The 21,258-nt window shown below is 47.2% G+C and overlaps 1 protein-coding gene across 1 annotated transcript in view; it reads left to right on the forward strand.

The window, feature by feature from the left end:
* LOC309621931 (uncharacterized protein) overlaps window positions 1–21,258 on the forward strand; it is a gene marked incomplete at both ends in the record, with an annotated part of 55,100 nt that overhangs the window by 17,684 nt on the left and 16,158 nt on the right. Inside the window, 6 exon segments of the mRNA XM_082409207.1 lie at window positions 271–871; window positions 877–1,083; window positions 1,087–1,467; window positions 18,261–18,809; window positions 18,815–18,980; window positions 19,038–19,184. Of these exon segments, the coding sequence (XP_082265333.1) occupies window positions 271–871; window positions 877–1,083; window positions 1,087–1,467; window positions 18,261–18,809; window positions 18,815–18,980; window positions 19,038–19,184 (2,051 nt within the window).

A 21,258-nucleotide genomic window follows, 5' to 3' on the forward strand; every position in this document is an offset into this window, starting at 1 on the left:
AGAGGGAATTCAGATTCTGGAGTTAGCACAGAACTTTAAAATGACTATATTGAGAGTAAAAGATGGGGATTAATAGATTAAAATATGGAGAATCTCAACAGAAAATTGGAATCAATTTTAAAAAATCAAATACAGATAAATGAAAAATAAGAAAACTGATCCCCAGCAGACCTTAGGGAATACTAGAAGAAATTTTTTTGGGCTGAAGTAAAATGGCCCAACATAGAACAGAGCTGGGCTCTCGGTCCCATATTGAACTCGAGTTGGAAGAGGCGAGTCCGGTCTCAAAACGGAGGTAAAACCGCCGCCCGGTCGCCCCCAGCCCGACTCCGGCCGCCGCCGCCGCCGGGGGGAGGAGGGCCATGATCCAAAGGAACCAGAACAGTTGAGAAAACTGTTTATTGGTGGTCTGAGCTTTGAAACTACAGACGATAGCTTAAGAGAACATTTTGAGAAATGGGGCACACTTACAGATTGTGTGGTGATGAGAGACCCCCAGACAAACCGTTCCAGGGGCTTTGGTTTTGTGACTTACTCTTGGGTTGAAGAGGTGGATGCAGCAATGTGTGCTCGACCACACAAGGTTGATGGGCGTGTAGTGGAACCAAAGAGAGCTGTTTCTAGAGAGGATTCTGTAAAGCCTGGTGCCCGTCTAACAGTGAAGAAAATTTTTGTTGGTGGTATTAAAGAAGATACAGAAGAATGTAATTCGAGAGACTACTTTGAAAAGTATGGCAAGATTGAAACCATAGGAGTTATGGAAGACAGGCAGAGTGGAAAAAAGAGAGGATTTGCTTTTGTAACTTTTGATGATCATGATACAGTTGATAAAATTGTTGTTCAGAAATACCACACTATTAATGGGCATAATTGTAAGTGAAAAAGGCCCTTTCTAAACAAGAAATGCAATCTGCTGGATCACAGAGAGGTCGTGGAGGTGGATCTGGCAACTTTATGGGTCGTGGAGGAAACTTTGGAGGTGGTGGAGGTAACTTTGGCCGTGGTGGAAACTTTGGTGGAAGAGGAGGCTATGGTGGTGGAGGTGGTGGCAGCAGAGGTAGTTATGGAGGAGGTGATGGTGGATAAAACGGATTTGGAGGCGACGGTGGTAACGATGGTGGTGGTCCTGGTTACAGTAGTAGAGGAGGCTATGGTGGTGGTGGACCAGGATATGGAAACCAAGATGGTGGATATGGTGGCGGTGGTGGAGGATATGATGCTTACAATGAAGGAGGAAATTTTGGAGGTAACTATGGTGGTGGTGGTGGGAGCTATAATGATTTTGGAAATTATAGTGGACAACAGCAATCAAATTATGGACCCATGAAGGGGGGCAGTTTTGGTGGAAGAAGCTCGGGAAGTCCCTATGGTGGTGGTTATGGATCTGGTGGTGGAAGTGGTGGATATGGTAGCAGAAGGTTCTCAAAACTCAGAAGAAAAGGGCTACAGTTCTTAGCAGGAGAGAGAGCGAGGAGTTGTCAGGAAAGCTGCAGGTTACTTTGAGACAGTCGTCCCAAATGCATTAGAGGAACTGTAAAAACCTGCCGCAGAAGGAACGATGATCCATAGTCAGAAAAGTTACTGCAGCTTAAACAGGAAACCCTTCTTGTTCAGGACTGTCCTAGCCACAGTTTGCAAAAAGTGCAGCTATTGATTCATGCAACGGAGGGTCAATTAGATGTACATTCCTGAGGTCTTTTATCTGTTGTAGCTTTGTCTTTTTCTTTTCATTACATCAGGTATATTGCCCTGTAAATTGTGGTAGTGGTACCAGGAATAAAAAATTAAGGAATTTTAAACTTTTCAATATTTGTGTAGTTCAGTTTTTCTACATTTTAGTACAGAAACTTTAACAAAATGCAGTTTTGAAGGTGTTTCCTTGTGAGTTAACAAGTAAAGAAGATCATTGTTCATTAATATTTTGTATGAATTTTGCTAAAGTTAACTGTAAAGAAACACCTGCTGACTTGCAGTTTAAGGGGATCTATTCTCCCCATTTCCAAACCATGAAATGAATGGGCTCTGACATGTGGAGAGAATAGATATTTGTATGTTTGCAATGTGTGTTTTAGATAATAGAATTGGGTATTTAAATTAGCATATTTGTGAATTTAATAGCTTTAAGATTTACTTCAAATGAAAAATCTCAGAATTCAAAAAAAAAAAAACAAAAGAACAGAGCTGGGAGCGCGATTGGCGCTGCCTGCGGGGGAGGAGCGCCGCCGCCGCCGCGAGCTGGGAGCTCGATTGGCGCTCCCTGCGGGGGAGGAGCGCCGCCGCCGCCGCCGCCGCGAGCTGGGAGCTCGACTGGCGCTCCCTGCGGGGGAGGAGCGCCGCCGTCGCCGCCGCGAGCCGGGAGCTCGATTGTCGCTGCCTGCGGGGGAGGAGCGCCGCCGCCGCGAGCTGGGAGCTCGCTTGGCACTGCCTGCGGGGGAGGAGCGCCGCCGCCGCCGCCGCCGCCGCGAGCTGGATTGGCGCTGCCTGCGGGGGAGGAGCGCCGCCGCGGCCGCCGCCGCGAGCTGGGAGCTCGTTTGGCGCTGCCTGCGGGGGAGGAGCGCCGCCGCCGCCGCCGCCGCGAGCTGGGAGCTCCATTGGCGCTGCCTGCGGGGGAGGAGCGCCGCCGCCGCCGCCGCCGCCGCCGCCGCCGCCGCCGCCGCGAGCTGGGAGCTCGACTGGCGCTCCCTGCGGGGGAGGAGCGCCGCCGCCGCCGCCGCCGCGAGCTGGGAGCTCGATTGGCGCTGCCTGTGGGGGAGGAGCGCCGCCGCCGTCGCCGCCGCGAGCTGGGAGCTCGCTTGGCGCTGCCTGCGGGGGAGGAGCGCCGCCGCCGCGAGCTGGGAGCTCGCTTGGCACTGCCTGCGGGGGAGGAGCGCCGCCGCCGCCGCCGCCGCCGCCGCGAGCTGGATTGGCGCTGCCTGCGGGGGAGGAGCGCCGCCGCCGCCGCCGCCGCGAGCTGGGAGCTCGTTTGGCGCTGCCTGCGGGGGAGGAGCGCCGCCGCCGCCGCCGCGAACTGGGAGCTCGATTGGCGCTGCCCTGCGGGGGAGGAGCGCCGCCGCCGCCGCCGCCGCCGCCGCCGCCACGAGCTGGGAGCTCGATTGGCGCTGCCTGCGGGGGAGGAGCGCCGCCGCCGCGAGCTGGGAGCTCGATTGGCGCTGCCTGCGTGGGAGGAGCGCCGCCGCCGTCGCCGCCGCGAGCTGGGAGCTCGGTTGGCGCTGCCTGCGGGGGAGGAGCGCCGCCGCCGCCGCCGCGAGCTGGGAGCTCGACTGGCGCTCCCTGCGGGGGAGGAGCGCCGCCGTCGCCGCCGCGAGCCGGGAGCTCGATTGTCGCTGCCTGCGGGGGAGGAGCGCCGCCGCCGCGAGCTGGGAGCTCGCTTGGCACTGCCTGCGGGGGAGGAGCGCCGCCGCCGCCGCCGCCGCCGCGAGCTGGATTGGCGCTGCTTGCGGGGGAGGAGCGCCGCCGCCGCCGCGGCCGCGAGCTGGGAGCTCGATTGGCGCTGCCTGCGGGGGAGGAGCGCCGCCGCCGTCGCCGCCGCGAGCTGGGAGCTCGATTGGCGCTGCCTGCGTGGGAGGAGCGCCGCCGCCGTCGCCGCCGCGAGCTGGGAGCTCGATTGGCGCTGCCTGCGTGGGAGGAGCGCCGCCGCCGTCGCCGCCGCGAGCTGGGAGCTCGATTGGCGCTGCCTGCGTGGGAGGAGCGCCGCCGCCGCCGCCGCCCCCGCCGTCGCAGTCGTCGTGAGTGAAGAAGCGCCTCGGTGACGCCTGGTGAGGGCCCTCGCCGACGCCTGGGCTTACCTGCCGCCCGGCCAGCTCCGCTCGTTTCCCGTCCCCCGCGGCCCGGCGCGGGGCAGGCCTGCCAGGGCCATGGAGGACGAGGTGGTCCGCATTGCCAAGAAGATGGACAAGATGGTGCAGAAGAAAAACGCGGTGAGCGCGGCGGGCGGCGCGGGCCGGAGGGAGGCCGGGCGGCGGGCGGGGGCCAGTCGGCCTGAGGGGGCTCCCGGCCCGCGGTGAGCGCGGCGGGTGCTGCGAGACGGCGGCGAGGCCCGCGCTCTGGGGAGGGGTTCCTGGGGAGGGGGGAGCTTCGTGTCCCGCGGCCGCGTCCCGGGCAGGGGTTCTGGGGGGCGTCCTGTCCCGCAGCTGCGTCCCGGGCAGGGGTCTGGGGGGCGTCCTGTCCCGCAGCTGCGTCCCGGGCAGGGGTTCTGGGGGGCGTCCTGTCCCGCGGCCGCGTCCCGGGGAGGGGGTCCTGGGGGGGTCCCGGGGAGGGCGTCCGGTCCCGCGGCCACCGGCGCTGGGATCCGCCCTGGGCGCCCGAGGCCCCTCGTGATTAGCGCAGCCCGGTAAACTCTATGGAGGCATCCTCCTCATTATTTTAAACGTGACGGTGGTAAAGCCTCGCTGGTTTAGCTGAAGAGTGCAGAGAGCCCTCCCTGTTTGAAAGAATTGGTTCTCTTTCCCGGGCTCATTGGCCAGCAGCGAGAAAACAACATCAAACAGAGGTTTGTGATCAGTTTTAGACATGAAACTGTTCAAGCAAAACGTGAATTTCCTGGATCTTATTTTTGAGGAAGGCTGAACATTCCCTTGATTGTCTCAACTCCCCTGCATGTTTGCTTAGCAATTAAAAAAGGTGAACTACGCCAGTGTACTTGGCAAGTTGCTAAACTTTTTGGAAAAAGTGGATCTTGTTAGGCCGCGGAGTGCGGGGAGCTGTGTTTAAGGCATTGCCGCCGACGAGGCTGTGCTGCCGGCTGGATTTGGACACATGTCGTTGCTGGTCCTCTCAGTGGTTTACAGTTGCTACCGGTGGCGTTTTCTGTCACTGATAACGTGTGCACGTGAACGTGGTCTCTTGCGGTTTGTATGAGGTGCTCCAGTTTCTGCATTTCTTTCCACCTGTGTGGGCCACTCTCAGTCCCTTGCTTCCGAGTCGTCTGTATTTTCAGCTAAACTTCTGAAATTCTAAGTCCAACGAATGTGAAGGAGAGAAGGGCTGCTCTGATTTGCACAGCACTTTGGAGTTACAAAGCGTTTGTGCAGAATTCTTTGGGGACTCACGACAGCTGTGTTGCATTCATTTTACAGAATAAGAAACTGAGTCAGACCAAGCAGTTCACCTCCTTAAATGAAGTGTGCGTTGTGGATTAAGCCAGGACCCGAGTTTTCTGCTGGGCAGCATGCAGAAGTAGTGTTAAACACCGAATTCTTAAGACTTCAGACTTGGTGTGCGCCTCTTTTCCTTTAACAGGTGCATTGCCCGGCGTGTAATTTCATACCCTGTTCATCTGTCTTTGCAATTTTGGCTTTTTAAAGGATTTCCTGTTTGTTTTCTGTTGCAGACGTTGCCGGTGCCATTTATTGTTTCTGTTGATACAGGCCTTTCATTCCTCACTGCAAGTGATGAGTTCTGTATATTTGATTGGCTGAACGTTTCTGTTATTCTGTTTAAACTGGCAAGTTTTTTTTCTTTGCCTAGAGAACCCTAGACTCCCCTAGTAGAAGCTGGCTCCTAGGGAAAAAGGCCGTTTCTTCGGTAATTTTTTTCTCGAACTCAGGCTATAAAATGTGTACCTTTTAATCATCTAGTGCACTAGGTGTTTTTGTTTGTTTCCTTTCCTTGAAATAGACGTTTCCTAGAAATGAGGAATTCCTTAGTGAGCAAGTATGGAGAAGACCAGTTTGTATTTATCTGCAGTTCTCAAATTATAAACATATAATGCGTCAGCAGGAGAATGAGGATAAGCTCCACAGATGATCCTCAAGTCTCACTTTTCTTTTCAAATCTTATATTTCTAGTAGTACAGAACTTTACCAATATAAAAACTTGCCCCCCCCGCCCCCCAAAAAAAAGAACACAACTGCAGGAAAGAACAAAGAGCACTTAAAGTGTGTGTGTGTCTAATATATACATGTACATATACCCAGGTACATACACCTTTATATTTATATGTTATTTTGTAAATAAGTGACAATAATAATGTCTTGTGGAGATGTAGAACAGAAGTATACAACGAAAGCACAAACAGCAGGAGGGGCAAATGGAGTTAAACTGTTCAACCTCCATGGGATGGTTCCATGGAGGAGGCAGAGAGGGGGATGGGATCCTCGAAGAGCTGCTGAAGACCTTGCATTTTTTGCAGATCTCTTTAGAATGCTACTTGCATATTGTGCTCTCACTGAATGCACCTGGCTGAGCTATGGCACATTAGCACGGTAAACATTTGTCAGATTTGCCCTAGTCAGAAAATTTTCTATACCTGCCATCCTGCTTGGCACTTAAAAAAAAATTTTTTTTTTTTAAGCTCTCTATGATATAGGGATGATGGGTGAAGAAGGTAGGCTGCAGGGTAATATGTAGTATGTATGATCCCATTTTGATACAGTAAACAGAAAGTATTAAATGCATGCCTGTTTGTATGAGCAGTGAGTTTGCATGGTTATCTCAAGAGGGAGGGAATGGGACGGGTAGAGAAAGAGACTGACCACAGACTATTGTTTTACTTGTTACAAGAGGCATGTGTTGCCTTCATTTCTGATTAAACTTTTTGTGTCCAGATTATTGTAGGTTTACATGCAGTTGTAAGAAATAATAGTGCGATAGCTCCTGTGTGTCCTTTACCCAGTTTTCCCCAATGGTAACATCTTACAGAATCATAGTATACTGTCACAACCTGGGTATTGCCATTGACACAGTCAAGATAGAGAACATTTCCATCCCACAGGATCTCTCCTGATGCCATTTTATAGCCACTGCTGCTCCCCCACTCCCCACCAAATCATAGTGATCTGATAGTGCAGTGGATAAAGTTGCAATTAAAGTTTTTGTGCAGATGATCAAGGGAAAATACCCCCTGGGGAAGATGGCCCATCTCCCACTCCCCCGGCCCTATCTGTCCCTGGCAACCTGTCATTTCAAGAATGTTATGTGGGACTTCCCTGGTGGCGCAGCGGTTAAGAATCTGCCTGCCATTGCAGGGGACATGGGTTTGATCCCTTGTCCGGGAAGATCCCACATGCCGCGGAGCAGCTAAGCCCATGCGCCACAACGACTGAGCCTGCGCTTTAGAGCCCGGGAGCCACAACTACTGAGCCCACGTGCCACAACTACTGAAGCCCGCGTGCCTAGAGCCCGTGCTCTGCAACAAGAGAAGCCACCGCAGCGAGAAGCCCGCACACTGCAACAAAGAGTAGCCCCCGCTCGCCGCAACTAGAGAAAGCCCACACGCAGCAACGAAGACCCAACGCAGCCAAAAATAAAATAAATTAACTAATTAATTAAAAAAAAAGAATGTTATGTGAATAAAATCATATAGTGTGTAACCTTTTTTTTTTTTTAAGTAAAAAAAATTTTTTTTTGGCTGCGCTGCCGGTTGTGCGATCTTAGTTCCCCGACCAAGGATTGAACCCAGCCCAGGTAGTGAAAGTGCTGAGTGCTAAACACTGGACCGCCAGGGAATTCCCAGTATGCAACCTTTTGGATTGGCCTTTTTCAATCAGTGTAATTCCCTGGAGAGTCATCCAAATTGCATGAATCAACAGTGCTCCTCTTTTTTAAAAAAAATATTTATTTATTTATTTATTTGGCTGTGCGGGTCTTTAGTTGCAGCATGCGGGATCTAGTTCTCTGACCAGGGATGGAACCTGGGCCCCCTGCATTGAGAGTGCAGAGTCTTAACCGCTGGAACACCAGAGAGGTCCCAGTGCCGCTTTCTTTTTAATTGCTGAGTAGTATTCCATGGTTTGGCTGTACTTCAGTTTGTTTAATCACTTGCCCATTGAAGAACATCTGAGTTTTTTTCCCATTTCCTGACTATTACTGATAGAGATGCTGTGGACATTTGTGTACCTTTTTTTGTGCGAACATGCGTTCTCTGGGATAAATGCCGTAGGGTATGTGTTGCTTTTTTTGTTTTTTTTCCGGCTACGCTGTGCCACATGTGGGATCTTGGTTCCCCAATCAGGGATCGAGCCCGTGCCCCCTGCATTGGGAGCTTGGAGTCTTAACCACTGGACTGCCAGGGAAATTCCTGTATTGCTCCCCCCGCCCCACTTGATTGATTGATTGGTTGATTGGCTGTATTGGGTCTTAGTTGCGGCACGCGGGACCTTCGTTAAGGCATGTGGGATCTTTATTGTCGTTGCGGCGCACGGGCTCTTCGTTGCAGCATGAGAGCTTCTCTCTAGTTGTGGCGTGCGGGTTTTCTCTCTCTAGTTGTGGCACGTGGGCTCTGTAGTTGTGGCGTGCAGGCTCCAGAGCGCGTGGGCTCTGTAGTTTGCTGCACGTGGGCTACCTCATTGAGGTGTGCGAGCTCAGTAGTTTGGTGCGAGGGCTTAGTTGCCCCGCGGCATGTGGGATCTTAGTTCCCCGACCGGGAATCGAACCCGCGTCCCCTGCATTGCAGGACGGATTCTTTACCACTGAACCACCAGGGAAGTCCCTGTATTGCTTTTTTAAATTCAAAAAAAAAAAAAAGGAAAAGCAATTAGAGGTGAAACAACTAATTATATGATGGCCTTTCAAAGTACATATTCAAACCCTACATTCTTGGTGTACATAAGTTATTTATGTTGATTTGTGGTGTTTAGCTCTAGCAACAAGGCAATAATAATAACGCTGTAGTTTTCCTTGTTTCTTTCAACTGATGATCTGTGTATTTATTACAAATATTAATTAACACTCACAAGCTACCAGGAGGCAAGTAATGGTTAGCGCTGGTGTGGTTAACTCCTTTATAGATAGGGAGGTTGAGGCATGGGTATTGTGGAATTTGCCATGTTGAGGCATGGGTATTGTGGAATTTGCCTAAGGTTATATAGCACTGTGTTCTGACTCAGATTCATTCAGATTTATTCCTTCCCTTTCTGTCTCCTGAATTAACGCTTTGTAATTTTGACCTAGGTGTGAGGACACGAAAAGGGTTTTTTTCTGTATCTGAGGTTTAGTGCTTGTTTTATAGAAGCAATATAGTATAGTGGTTAGAGTAGGCACTTTAGCATCTGAGTTTTGTTTTTTTCTTAAGTCTTTAATGAATTTGTTACAATATTGCTTCTGTTTTATGTTTTGCACATGCCGGAAAGGTAATAGGCCTTGGCCCCTGGGCCTGGGCTTCGTCTCTTGTGCTGTCTCCTGTCCCTGTTGCCCCCGCGCGCTGGCCCGTCCGCGCTGTGCCAGGGGGTATTGGTCGTCTCGCGGCTCAGTTCACAGTAGCTGAAAGGGACTGTGTGTGATGGTCTCATTTCTGCCCATCGTTTTCAAAGGGAGGCTCTGGCCATTGCTCCTCGGGTAAAATGCAGAGGGAGTGCTTTTTAAGATGGGACTGTCAGTGTTGGGGACACTCCTTAATTACCAAAACGGAATCCCCTTCAGTTCCTCCAGCTGTGTTGTTTTGGCACAGAAGATGTGAGTAATAGGAACTGGAGCTAAGTTGGAGTGAAAAAACGCACCGGTCCCGCCGAATTTTCCATCGAAACAGTTGATTTGTGTTGTCTGTAGGAATTCTAAAGGGCGTACCGTTGCTTCCTAACCGGAGTCATTTGAGAGATCTACCTCTGTACGTTCAAATGATTAATTTTGAGACTTTGCTCATGTGTGCAGTAAACCCTTTAATTCCCTAAGACCTTCCTTTCCTCCATCTCCTACCCCATTAAGCCCGCTTCAGTTCATCTCCTGAATTTCTTTGGAATCTGTCAGCTCTCCCTCAACACCCTAATACTGAACTTGCCTGTGTGTTGCGATTAGGTCCTAACTAGTGTCCATATATCTTGTTTCCTTCCAATCCATTCTTCACACAAAAAACCTTCAAGGCAAGTTGGAACATTGCTCATAAACATCGCTCACAAACATTGTTTTGAGAATAGAAAACACAGTGTTTGTTGGCCTTTAAGACTCTGCGTGGTCTAGAATCCTCTCTGCTTCTCTAGCCCCATCTTGTGCCACTTGTGCCCTCACTTTCTATGCTTCAGATACACTGAATTAACCTTAGTTCTCACTCATCTGACAGAAGTCAGTTCAGATATTATTTTTCACTGTGATCCCTAGCATTAAGCAAGTTGATTATCACGTTTTGTATGAGGACTAAAACTAAACTGGGAAGTGGAAGAATTGAGTTTAAACTGTTTCAGTCAACACGCATGTATTAATGATACCTACATATTGAACACCGGGCTAGGTTTCATGAGGGATACAGAAGTTCTGGCCATCTCTGGTTTTGGATATCCCTTATTTGTTGAGACCTTTGCGTTGTTTGGTTGCCTTTTGTCTGTTTTCAAGATGGGAAAACAGGAACGAGGGAAGTATAGGTTATTACTAGGTGGGGTTGAACAAGTGGAGCAGCAAACTGCAAGGCAGAAAGAAGAGGGACGTACTATAGAGGGATATGATTTCCATTCTCAAGGCGCCTGCATCCTGTGCAGGGAGACAGCCTAACATAAAATGTGCCTAACAACAAATATATTGACTTCTTACTAAAAATCTGCAGTTCATATAACCAAGGGGTTTATAACTTCTCCTTTAAAAGTGATATTCCTGGGACTTCCCTGGTGGTCCAGTGGTGAAGACTCTGCGCTTCCAATGCAGCAGGCGTGGGTTCAATTCCTGGTTGGGGAGCTAAGATCCCACATGCTGCGCAGCCAAAGAAATTTTTTTCAAAAGTTATACTCCTGTATTATTGAATTTAGTGGTTTAGATTTTGTTTTAATGTTAAGAAGATTTCAGTTTATTTACCAGGAACAAACAAAACATAATGTAAAAATAGTTTCCCAGAAACGATTTCCATCATTCTCTTCTTCCCTTTCTCCCGCAGACTGGTGTTTCATCTTTACAAGCTCTCTGTCTTTCCATAGGAAAGCTGTCTGGCTTGGAGGTTGCAATCCCAGGGAATTTTTCATCAGCGGGGAAGTCTCCATCACTACAGAGGGATCAAGGGAGAAGTCAGTCCCTGGTAAGTGAGATGCTCCCCCTAAACACCAACACAGCAGTCGTGTACCTTTTAAGGGGTTCAAGGGCAAGATGGGCTAGGCATTTCTACTAACTCTTCTTAAGGATCATGGACAGTGCCGTAAGCTACGAGGTAAGCGGTGACTGTTGTAATTCTTACTGGTGATCATTTCCTGTCACTGATTCTCGGCTTTCTTTGTATTTCATAGGACTGTTGTCAGTCCAATAGAAAATGAGTCTTATTTTTAAAAAACTGAAATGTTTTACAAAGCCTAGCATTCTCATATAGAGTCCCTTCAATTCTCCCCACTTTCCCAAGAGGCTATGAACGCTTCACACCATGAACTAGGAGAGGGGGTAGAGCCCTTTCTGATGAAATACATCAACAAAGACAGAGTCTTAGCCTGCTTGCTCTCTGGACAGGATCTCGGACTACAAGGTCTTCAATCCTGGTATAAATGAAGGAAGTGAGGACAGTTCAACTGGCACTCTCATAACAAGAGTTGTGAAACACCTTCCAAAGAGACTATAGCAGTAGATGAGGGAAGGGAGTGCTACAGTGTGGTAGTACAGGGGGAATGATCGGCTACAGCAGTGAAAAATGTGGTACCTATTGGTGTGCTCTCGGGGTTCTTGTACATGTAGCATAGATGACCTTTACAGTGGCCCTCTCACCTTCCCACCTGCATTAGGTGTTCTTTTTTTTTTAAATTTATGTTTATTTATTTATTTATTGTTTGAACTTATTTATTCTATGTGTTTATTTTTTTGGCTGCACTGGGTCTTCATTGCTGTGCACGGGCTTTCTCTAGTTGGCGGCTAGCGGGGGCTACTCTTGGTTGCGGTGTGCGGGCGTCTCATCGCGGTGGCGTCTATTGTTGCGGAGCATGCGCTCTAGGCGCGTGGGCTTCGGTAGTTGCGGCTCACGGGCTCTAGAATGCAGGCTCAGTAGTTGTGGCACATGGGCTTAGTTGCTCCACGGCATGTGGGATCTTCGCAGACCAGGGCTCGAACCCGTGTCCCCCGCATTGCATTGGCAGGTGGATTCTTAACCACTGCGCCACCAGGGAAGCCCTATTCTGTATACTTTTAAAATATTTTTTAAAATTTTACTTCTGAATCCACAGAGTTAAAAATCTTTTATTATTAAACCAAATAATATTTCTCTTTTAAAGGAGTCCTTTCTACCAAGTACCTGTATGTAAAGGTAAGACCGTGAACTGTGGGCTCTATGTAGACCGATCCATTTGATGTCAGAAGAGGTATAAAATACACTTTCACAGTTGGATTTCCTCTCCTGTGCTCTGCCACCAACATGAAAACAGCATACCCAGAGTAGCCTGGGTTTCAGTACAAGGCATGTGGAACAGACCCAAACCGTTTTTGCATCCTGATGCCAAACTCCAACTGACTCATAAGCCCATGAGTGAGGAAAGCAAATGTCTGTTGTTACGAAGCACTGAGATTTTCGAGGTTCTTATACAGTATCACGGTGGCAATAGGTAACTGACACATTAAAGGTGTTCTGTGTGATATTGATTAGACTATACATTTGGGGGGCATAATTTTATATCACAATAAAAATGTATAAGATATATAACCATCTCGGGTTTCCCTGATAGCGCAGTGGTTAAGAATCCGCCTGCCAATGCAGGGGACACGGGTGCCAGCCCTGGTCCGGGAAGATCCCCCATGCCGCGGAGCAACTAAGCCCATGTGCCACAACTACTGAGCCTGCGCTCTAGAGCCCGCGAGCCACAACTACTGAGCCCATGCACCGAAGCCCACGCGCCTAGAGCCCGTGCTCCACCACAAGAGAAGCCACCGCAATGAGAAGCCCGTGCACCGCAACGAAGAGTAGCCCCCGCTCGCCGCAACTAGAGAAAGGCTGCACGCAGCGATGAAGACCCAACACAGCCAAAAATAAAATAAATAAAAGTAAAAAAAAAAAAAAGAAAAGAAATATAACCATTTCAACATATAAATGTATTTATTCAAATTAAATTCAGTGCAATTTACATGTGGAACTAAGCAATTTTCTTTATACATTTAGGCATATTCCATTTATACCTACAGACAGATAAACTTTTTGCACAAGTAGGAAAACTTAAAATATATTTTGAATAGATTTGTACAAACTGTTGAATACTTTAAAATTAGTAATTGAAAGTTCCCACCCTCATTTGGAGGTAGAATGGGAACTTAACTTTCCAGTTACTGGTCTGAAAAAGAAAATAACTTGCTATAATTTTGAATGTTATATAGTATAAGCACTATAAAAATATCACTGTCATGATAGCATAGGAACACTCTAAATGTAGACCTTATGGTAGAAATTGCTAGCTGTTCACCAAAACTCATTTCTTCTTCATCCTGGAAAGCACAGCTAAACTATTCCTAGTCAGTGGAAAGTGATGTGGGCCACACCTAGGCCTAGCCCATAAAAGCCTCCCAACATGTGCTCCTCCATGCTTTTCGTCCCTTCCAGTTGACTATGATGATGAATCCAAGGTTCCATGTTTTAAAGAAAGCAGAGTCACAGTCAACCTGGGTCCCTGCTCAACGTTTCTTGAGCAAGAAATAGACTGGTATTGTGTTTGCTATCTGTTCACTGTATCATGCAAAACAATAGTAAAAGAAACAATGCCAAATAGTTATCTACCTCCCTAAAATTGAACCTCTATAGTTTTTATGTTTTCATGAACTACTTGCATTCTTATGACAAGTATTATGAGTTGAAAATACGTCAGCCACAAGTAGCATGAGTTTCACATAGGTTGTTAACTTCACTAGAAATTGAAGTAAAAACATAATAAATTATATTCTCTTCATAGCTATGTAAATAAAAGATGTTTTAATCATGTACAACCTAATGCTTAAAATTAAAATTAGGTTTTCTAACTAGAAAGACCCAATCAAGAAATTTCTTAGTTAATGACACACAAAAGTTGGTAATGTGACCTAAAATTCTCTTACCATCTGTGCCATGAAGAACAGTAATCTGTTGGACTGAAGATGATGAAGCAAACTTGACAGGAACTTTGCCCAACTTCTGTGTACTGAGGTCTGGAATATCATGTCCACGATCTTCAGCATTAACAAAAATCTCAGATGAAAACATGGTTTTTCCTGGACTCTCTGTTGTTATCTGAGTGACTGCATCAGATGATAATTTTCCAGAGAAGGGAGAAAACGGGGTCTTAATCTCCTTTGGTGATCTGAACAAAAAAGAGAAAGCACACAGCAGGTCATATCCTTGGCTTATCAAATACTGTAATTTCTTTCCAAATGTGGCTTCAATATTTTTTGGAGACACATCCAACTCAAATGGTTAAGTTATTTCTGCAGTACCCTGTGCTTTTTTACATACTTATTACAGGGTGATCATGCATGAGTTTACTTTTACTTATTTTAAAATCTACTTTTATTTTGGATTTAGAATGCTATTATATAAGGAAAGGGTACTTTTCAGTTGAAGTGGAAAGATATCCATTAAAAAATAATTACTGGAAGTCCACTATAAATTAGGGGACTATGCTAAACGCATAGAGTGTACAAAAATAAAAAAGAAACAGAGCCTTTCCTCAAAAAGTTTATATGTCAGTGGGGGAACCAGAGGTTTTTAAGGTTGTAATTATGTATATAGATTATAAAGAATCCATATTAAAACATAATGGAGTAAATAAATGAGTGTATAAATAAATAAATAATAGGAGGGAGGGAGAAGACAAATCTTGCCAACAGAAGAATTCCATATGTAGGTAACCTCCCCCCCGCCCCCCCCCGGCATCCATCTCCTCCCCAAGGAGGTGGAGGTGAAGCTTAATCTTCCCCTTAAGTCCAGTCCTGGGCTGGCCTTAATGATTGAATTCCAGAGACAGTATAAAATGGGAGAAAAAGTAACTTTACAGTGGAGAAACCAAGCAAACACCATGTTATGCAAGTGATGATGTTTCACATCACCAGTGATGTCACGGAGACACTACATACTCTCTGTTATGATGTGATGAGACGGTTACTTCGCTTCTGCGGTATTCTTTGTCAAAACCTATAACTCCAGTCGAATCATGAGAAAAACATCAGCCAAACCCAGACTGAGAACAATTCTACAAAATATCAGACAAATATTCCTCAAGACTGTCAAAATCATGAAAAACAAGGAAGGAATGAGGAACTGTCATAGACCAGAGAAGACTAAGGAGACATGACAACTAACTAAGTGGAATGTGATATACTGGATTGGGTCCTAGAACAGAAAAAGGTCATTAACAGGAAAACTGGTGAAATCCAAAAAAAGTCTTAAGTTTAGTTAATAGTAATGTATAAATGTTGGCTTTTTAATTTTGAAAAATATACTATGGTAGTATAAGATGTTAGCAATAGGAAAAACTGGGAGAGAGGTAAAGGGAACTCTGTTTGTATCTTTTCTGCAGATTTGAAATTATTTGAAAATGAAAAAGGTCATTTTTAAAAAATGGAGTAATACTGTATTGTATTATATCACAGAAGAAGAAGACCTTTTAAAAGGTCTTTTAAATCTCTACCCTCTATATACTATTCACTAATTAAAAGGACAATTATGAGAAAAGAAAATAGGCCCATCTCCCTTATGTATACAGAAGCAAAAATCATACACAAAATGTTAGACAATCAAATGTAGAGTGTGTGAGTGAGTGAATGTGTGTGTGTGTGTGTGTGTGTGTGTGTGTGTGTGTGAATTCCTACCAAGTTGTTTTACTCCAGAAATGCAAGGTGAGTTAACATTCAAATATCAATAAATGTCATGCACCACATCCATAAAATAAAGGAGAAAATGTATATGATCATATCAGTATAGTCAGATAAAGCATTTGATAAAATTCAATAATTATGTATGATTAAAAACTCATAGCAAAGGGAAACTACAAAAAACTTTAGAGCCACCATCCTATTTATAGTGAAATGTGGAGAACGTCCACTGTAAGATTAGGAACAAAATAAGAATGCCAACTCTTACCTTTTCTATTCAACCTATTAGTAAAAGTATTAAATGGCATTAGCAGTAAGGCAGGAAAAAGAAATCAGAAATATAAGGCTAAGAAAGGAAGAAATCATACTGTCACTTTCCATAGTTGATATAATTAAGGATACAGAAAATCCAAAACCATCTACAGATAACTTATTAGAATATCAGTTAGTTTTTAGAAGAGTTGCCAGATAAGAGACCAAACATTAAAAAATTCCACTAACATTTTTCTGTGTCTGAAAAGTTATAAAATTAAAAACTAAAAAATATGCCATCTACATTATCATCAAAACATCATATACCTAATAATAAGTGTAATAAAAAATGTAAGAACCCTATTAGAATAGAAAACTATTGATATATCATAGAGAGAAATTAAAGGTGATCTAAATAGGATTTCTGCTTTGAGGCAGGATGTATAGGCATACCTCACTTTATTGCACTTCACTTTATTGTACCTTGCAGATAATGCTTTTTTTTTTTTTTTTTTTTTTTTTTTTTTTTTTTTACAAATTGAAGGTTTGTGGCAACCCTGTGTCAAGCAGCTCTACTGGTGGTGCCATTTTTCCAACAGCATTTGCTCACTTCGTGTCTCTATGTCATGTTTTGGTAAGTCTCACAATATTTCAAACTTTTTCACTATTATACTTGTTACATGATCTGTGATCAGTGATCTTTGATGTTACTATTGCAAAAAGATTACAGCTTGCTGAAGGCTCAGATGATGGGTAGCATTCTTAAAGTCTACTTTCAAATTAAGATATGTACTTTTTTTAGACATAATGCTATTGCACACTTAATAGACTACAGTATAGCATAAACATAACTTTTACATGCACTGGGAAACCAAACAACTCGTGTGACTTGCTTTCTTATGATATTCTCCTTATTGTGGTGTCTGGGACCAAAGCCATATCTCCATAATAATATGCCTGCACTAGGTAGGCACAGGCCATCACTCCTGCTGCAACGAGCAAACAAACTTGAATAAAAGATCATCGAGCTAAGGAAGCAATCAAGAAACAATATCAACTAATATGCTAGAGAGGGACATTTAGAGATTTGGAGCAGGGGTTTGGTGTAGGGAGACATACTCCACTGGAAAAGAGAAATCACCATATCTTTTGATGAACTCATTTGCTGGCATGATGGAGTGAAATCTAGCAGAATGTCAAGCCGATTTCCCCCACAGGACATTTCCTTAGTGTCAGGGTGGTATAGGATGATGGGGGACTGAGCCAAGAAAGCAGAGTGAAATTTCCTGCACAGTCATGGCACTAACAAACCAAATCCCGCTAGATAAAGGGGCCTGTGACAATCATTAGGTCTCCTCTTCAAGACATTTGCCAGTTTTTGAACCTATATAAAGCAGGAAGCTAAATACCTAATGCCTGAGGGAGAGAACTTTCCAAAGTGAGGAATTAGAGACCTACCAGACTCACAGTAAAAACCCAGAAGTGCCATCCCCAAGAAGGGGGCTGAGTCAGAAAAAGTGAAGTCATCTGCAATGTTTCAGTGTTTATGAGACAAATTTTCACTGAGAAAGTGTAACGGCAACAAATACATAGCTGGTCTCTCCTTACATTTGCCATACTCTGAAGCTGTGAGAACTGAGAGCCTAAAGAGCTGAATTCAAACATCTGAAAGACTGAAGTCAATAACTGACTGTATTTATTGAAGAATCAAAGACCTGTCAGGCTCACAGCAAAAATCCAGGGAGGCCACAAATTAGGAAAAATCATAGGTAGGATGAGACAACTAAAGCTCCAACCCAGTTCTGACCTAGTAAAATTCCTGAAATGACTGAAATGATCAGCCACTCTGATTAACAGAGAAAAGGGTAAATCTTCTCTGGTGCAAAGTAATAGCATCTTCAGTCTCTATGAATTTTTTATTCACCACGTCCAGCACACAATCAAAAATTATGAAATTCCTGAAGCAGGAAAAAGTGACTAAAACTTAAGACAAAAAAAAAAACAAAAAAAAAAAACCAAGAAAAATTGATTTAGAGGGAATTCAGATTCTGGAGTTAGCACAGAACTTTAAAATGACTATATTGAGAGTAAAAGATGGGGATTAATAGATTAAAATATGGAGAATCTCAACAGAAAATTGGAATCAATTTTAAAAAATCAAATACAGATAAATGAAAAATAAGAAAACTGATCCCCAGCAGACCTTAGGGAATACTAGAAGAAATTTTTTTGGGCTGAAGTAAAATGGCCCAACATAGAACAGAGCTGGGCTCTCGGTCCCATATTGAACTCGAGTTGGAAGAGGCGAGTCCGGTCTCAAAACGGAGGTAAAACCGCCGCCCGGTCGCCCCCAGCCCGACTCCGGCCGCCGCCGCCGCCGGGGGGAGGAGGGCCATGATCCAAAGGAACCAGAACAGTTGAGAAAACTGTTTATTGGTGGTCTGAGCTTTGAAACTACAGACGATAGCTTAAGAGAACATTTTGAGAAATGGGGCACACTTACAGATTGTGTGGTGATGAGAGACCCCCAGACAAACCGTTCCAGGGGCTTTGGTTTTGTGACTTACTCTTGGGTTGAAGAGGTGGATGCAGCAATGTGTGCTCGACCACACAAGGTTGATGGGCGTGTAGTGGAACCAAAGAGAGCTGTTTCTAGAGAGGATTCTGTAAAGCCTGGTGCCCGTCTAACAGTGAAGAAAATTTTTGTTGGTGGTATTAAAGAAGATACAGAAGAATGTAATTCGAGAGACTACTTTGAAAAGTATGGCAAGATTGAAACCATAGGAGTTATGGAAGACAGGCAGAGTGGAAAAAAGAGAGGATTTGCTTTTGTAACTTTTGATGATCATGATACAGTTGATAAAATTGTTGTTCAGAAATACCACACTATTAATGGGCATAATTGTAAGTGAAAAAGGCCCTTTCTAAACAAGAAATGCAATCTGCTGGATCACAGAGAGGTCGTGGAGGTGGATCTGGCAACTTTATGGGTCGTGGAGGAAACTTTGGAGGTGGTGGAGGTAACTTTGGCCGTGGTGGAAACTTTGGTGGAAGAGGAGGCTATGGTGGTGGAGGTGGTGGCAGCAGAGGTAGTTATGGAGGAGGTGATGGTGGATAAAACGGATTTGGAGGCGACGGTGGTAACGATGGTGGTGGTCCTGGTTACAGTAGTAGAGGAGGCTATGGTGGTGGTGGACCAGGATATGGAAACCAAGATGGTGGATATGGTGGCGGTGGTGGAGGATATGATGCTTACAATGAAGGAGGAAATTTTGGAGGTAACTATGGTGGTGGTGGTGGGAGCTATAATGATTTTGGAAATTATAGTGGACAACAGCAATCAAATTATGGACCCATGAAGGGGGGCAGTTTTGGTGGAAGAAGCTCGGGAAGTCCCTATGGTGGTGGTTATGGATCTGGTGGTGGAAGTGGTGGATATGGTAGCAGAAGGTTCTCAAAACTCAGAAGAAAAGGGCTACAGTTCTTAGCAGGAGAGAGAGCGAGGAGTTGTCAGGAAAGCTGCAGGTTACTTTGAGACAGTCGTCCCAAATGCATTAGAGGAACTGTAAAAACCTGCCGCAGAAGGAACGATGATCCATAGTCAGAAAAGTTACTGCAGCTTAAACAGGAAACCCTTCTTGTTCAGGACTGTCCTAGCCACAGTTTGCAAAAAGTGCAGCTATTGATTCATGCAACGGAGGGTCAATTAGATGTACATTCCTGAGGTCTTTTATCTGTTGTAGCTTTGTCTTTTTCTTTTCATTACATCAGGTATATTGCCCTGTAAATTGTGGTAGTGGTACCAGGAATAAAAAATTAAGGAATTTTAAACTTTTCAATATTTGTGTAGTTCAGTTTTTCTACATTTTAGTACAGAAACTTTAACAAAATGCAGTTTTGAAGGTGTTTCCTTGTGAGTTAACAAGTAAAGAAGATCATTGTTCATTAATATTTTGTATGAATTTTGCTAAAGTTAACTGTAAAGAAACACCTGCTGACTTGCAGTTTAAGGGGATCTATTCTCCCCATTTCCAAACCATGAAATGAATGGGCTCTGACATGTGGAGAGAATAGATATTTGTATGTTTGCAATGTGTGTTTTAGATAATAGAATTGGGTATTTAAATTAGCATATTTGTGAATTTAATAGCTTTAAGATTTACTTCAAATGAAAAATCTCAGAATTCAAAAAAAAAAAAACAAAAGAACAGAGCTGGGAGCGCGATTGGCGCTGCCTGCGGGGGAGGAGCGCCGCCGCCGCCGCGAGCTGGGAGCTCGATTGGCGCTCCCTGCGGGGGAGGAGCGCCGCCGCCGCCGCCGCCGCGAGCTGGGAGCTCGACTGGCGCTCCCTGCGGGGGAGGAGCGCCGCCGTCGCCGCCGCGAGCCGGGAGCTCGATTGTCGCTGCCTGCGGGGGAGGAGCGCCGCCGCCGCGAGCTGGGAGCTCGCTTGGCACTGCCTGCGGGGGAGGAGCGCCGCCGCCGCCGCCGCCGCCGCGAGCTGGATTGGCGCTGCCTGCGGGGGAGGAGCGCCGCCGCGGCCGCCGCCGCGAGCTGGGAGCTCGTTTGGCGCTGCCTGCGGGGGAGGAGCGCCGCCGCCGCCGCCGCCGCGAGCTGGGAGCTCCATTGGCGCTGCCTGCGGGGGAGGAGCGCCGCCGCCGCCGCCGCCGCCGCCGCCGCCGCCGCCGCGAGCTGGGAGCTCGACTGGCGCTCCCTGCGGGGGAGGAGCGCCGCCGCCGCCGCCGCCGCGAGCTGGGAGCTCGATTGGCGCTGCCTGTGGGGGAGGAGCGCCGCCGCCGTCGCCGCCGCGAGCTGGGAGCTCGCTTGGCGCTGCCTGCGGGGGAGGAGCGCCGCCGCCGCGAGCTGGGAGCTCGCTTGGCACTGCCTGCGGGGGAGGAGCGCCGCCGCCGCCGCCGCCGCCGCCGCCGCCGCCGCCGCGAGCTGGGAGCTCGACTGGCGCTCCCTGCGGGGGAGGAGCGCCGCCGCCGCCGCCGCCGCGAGCTGGGAGCTCGATTGGCGCTGCCTGTGGGGGAGGAGCGCCGCCGCCGTCGCCGCCGCGAGCTGGGAGCTCGCTTGGCGCTGCCTGCGGGGGAGGAGCGCCGCCGCCGCGAGCTGGGAGCTCGCTTGGCACTGCCTGCGGGGGAGGAGCGCCGCCGCCGCCGCCGCCGCCGCCGCCGCCGCCGCGAGCTGGATTGGCGCTGCCTGCGGGGGAGGAGCGCCGCCGCCGCCGCCGCCGCGAGCTGGGAGCTCGTTTGGCGCTGCCTGCGGGGGAGGAGCGCCGCCGCCGCCGCCGCGAACTGGGAGCTCGATTGGCGCTGCCCTGCGGGGGAGGAGCGCCGCCGCCGCCGCCGCCGC

This window comes from Balaenoptera borealis, assembly GCF_965194805.1.
Source record: "Balaenoptera borealis genome assembly, contig: HAP1_SCAFFOLD_1224, whole genome shotgun sequence".
In the NCBI taxonomy this organism is placed as follows: Eukaryota; Metazoa; Chordata; class Mammalia; order Artiodactyla; family Balaenopteridae; genus Balaenoptera; species Balaenoptera borealis.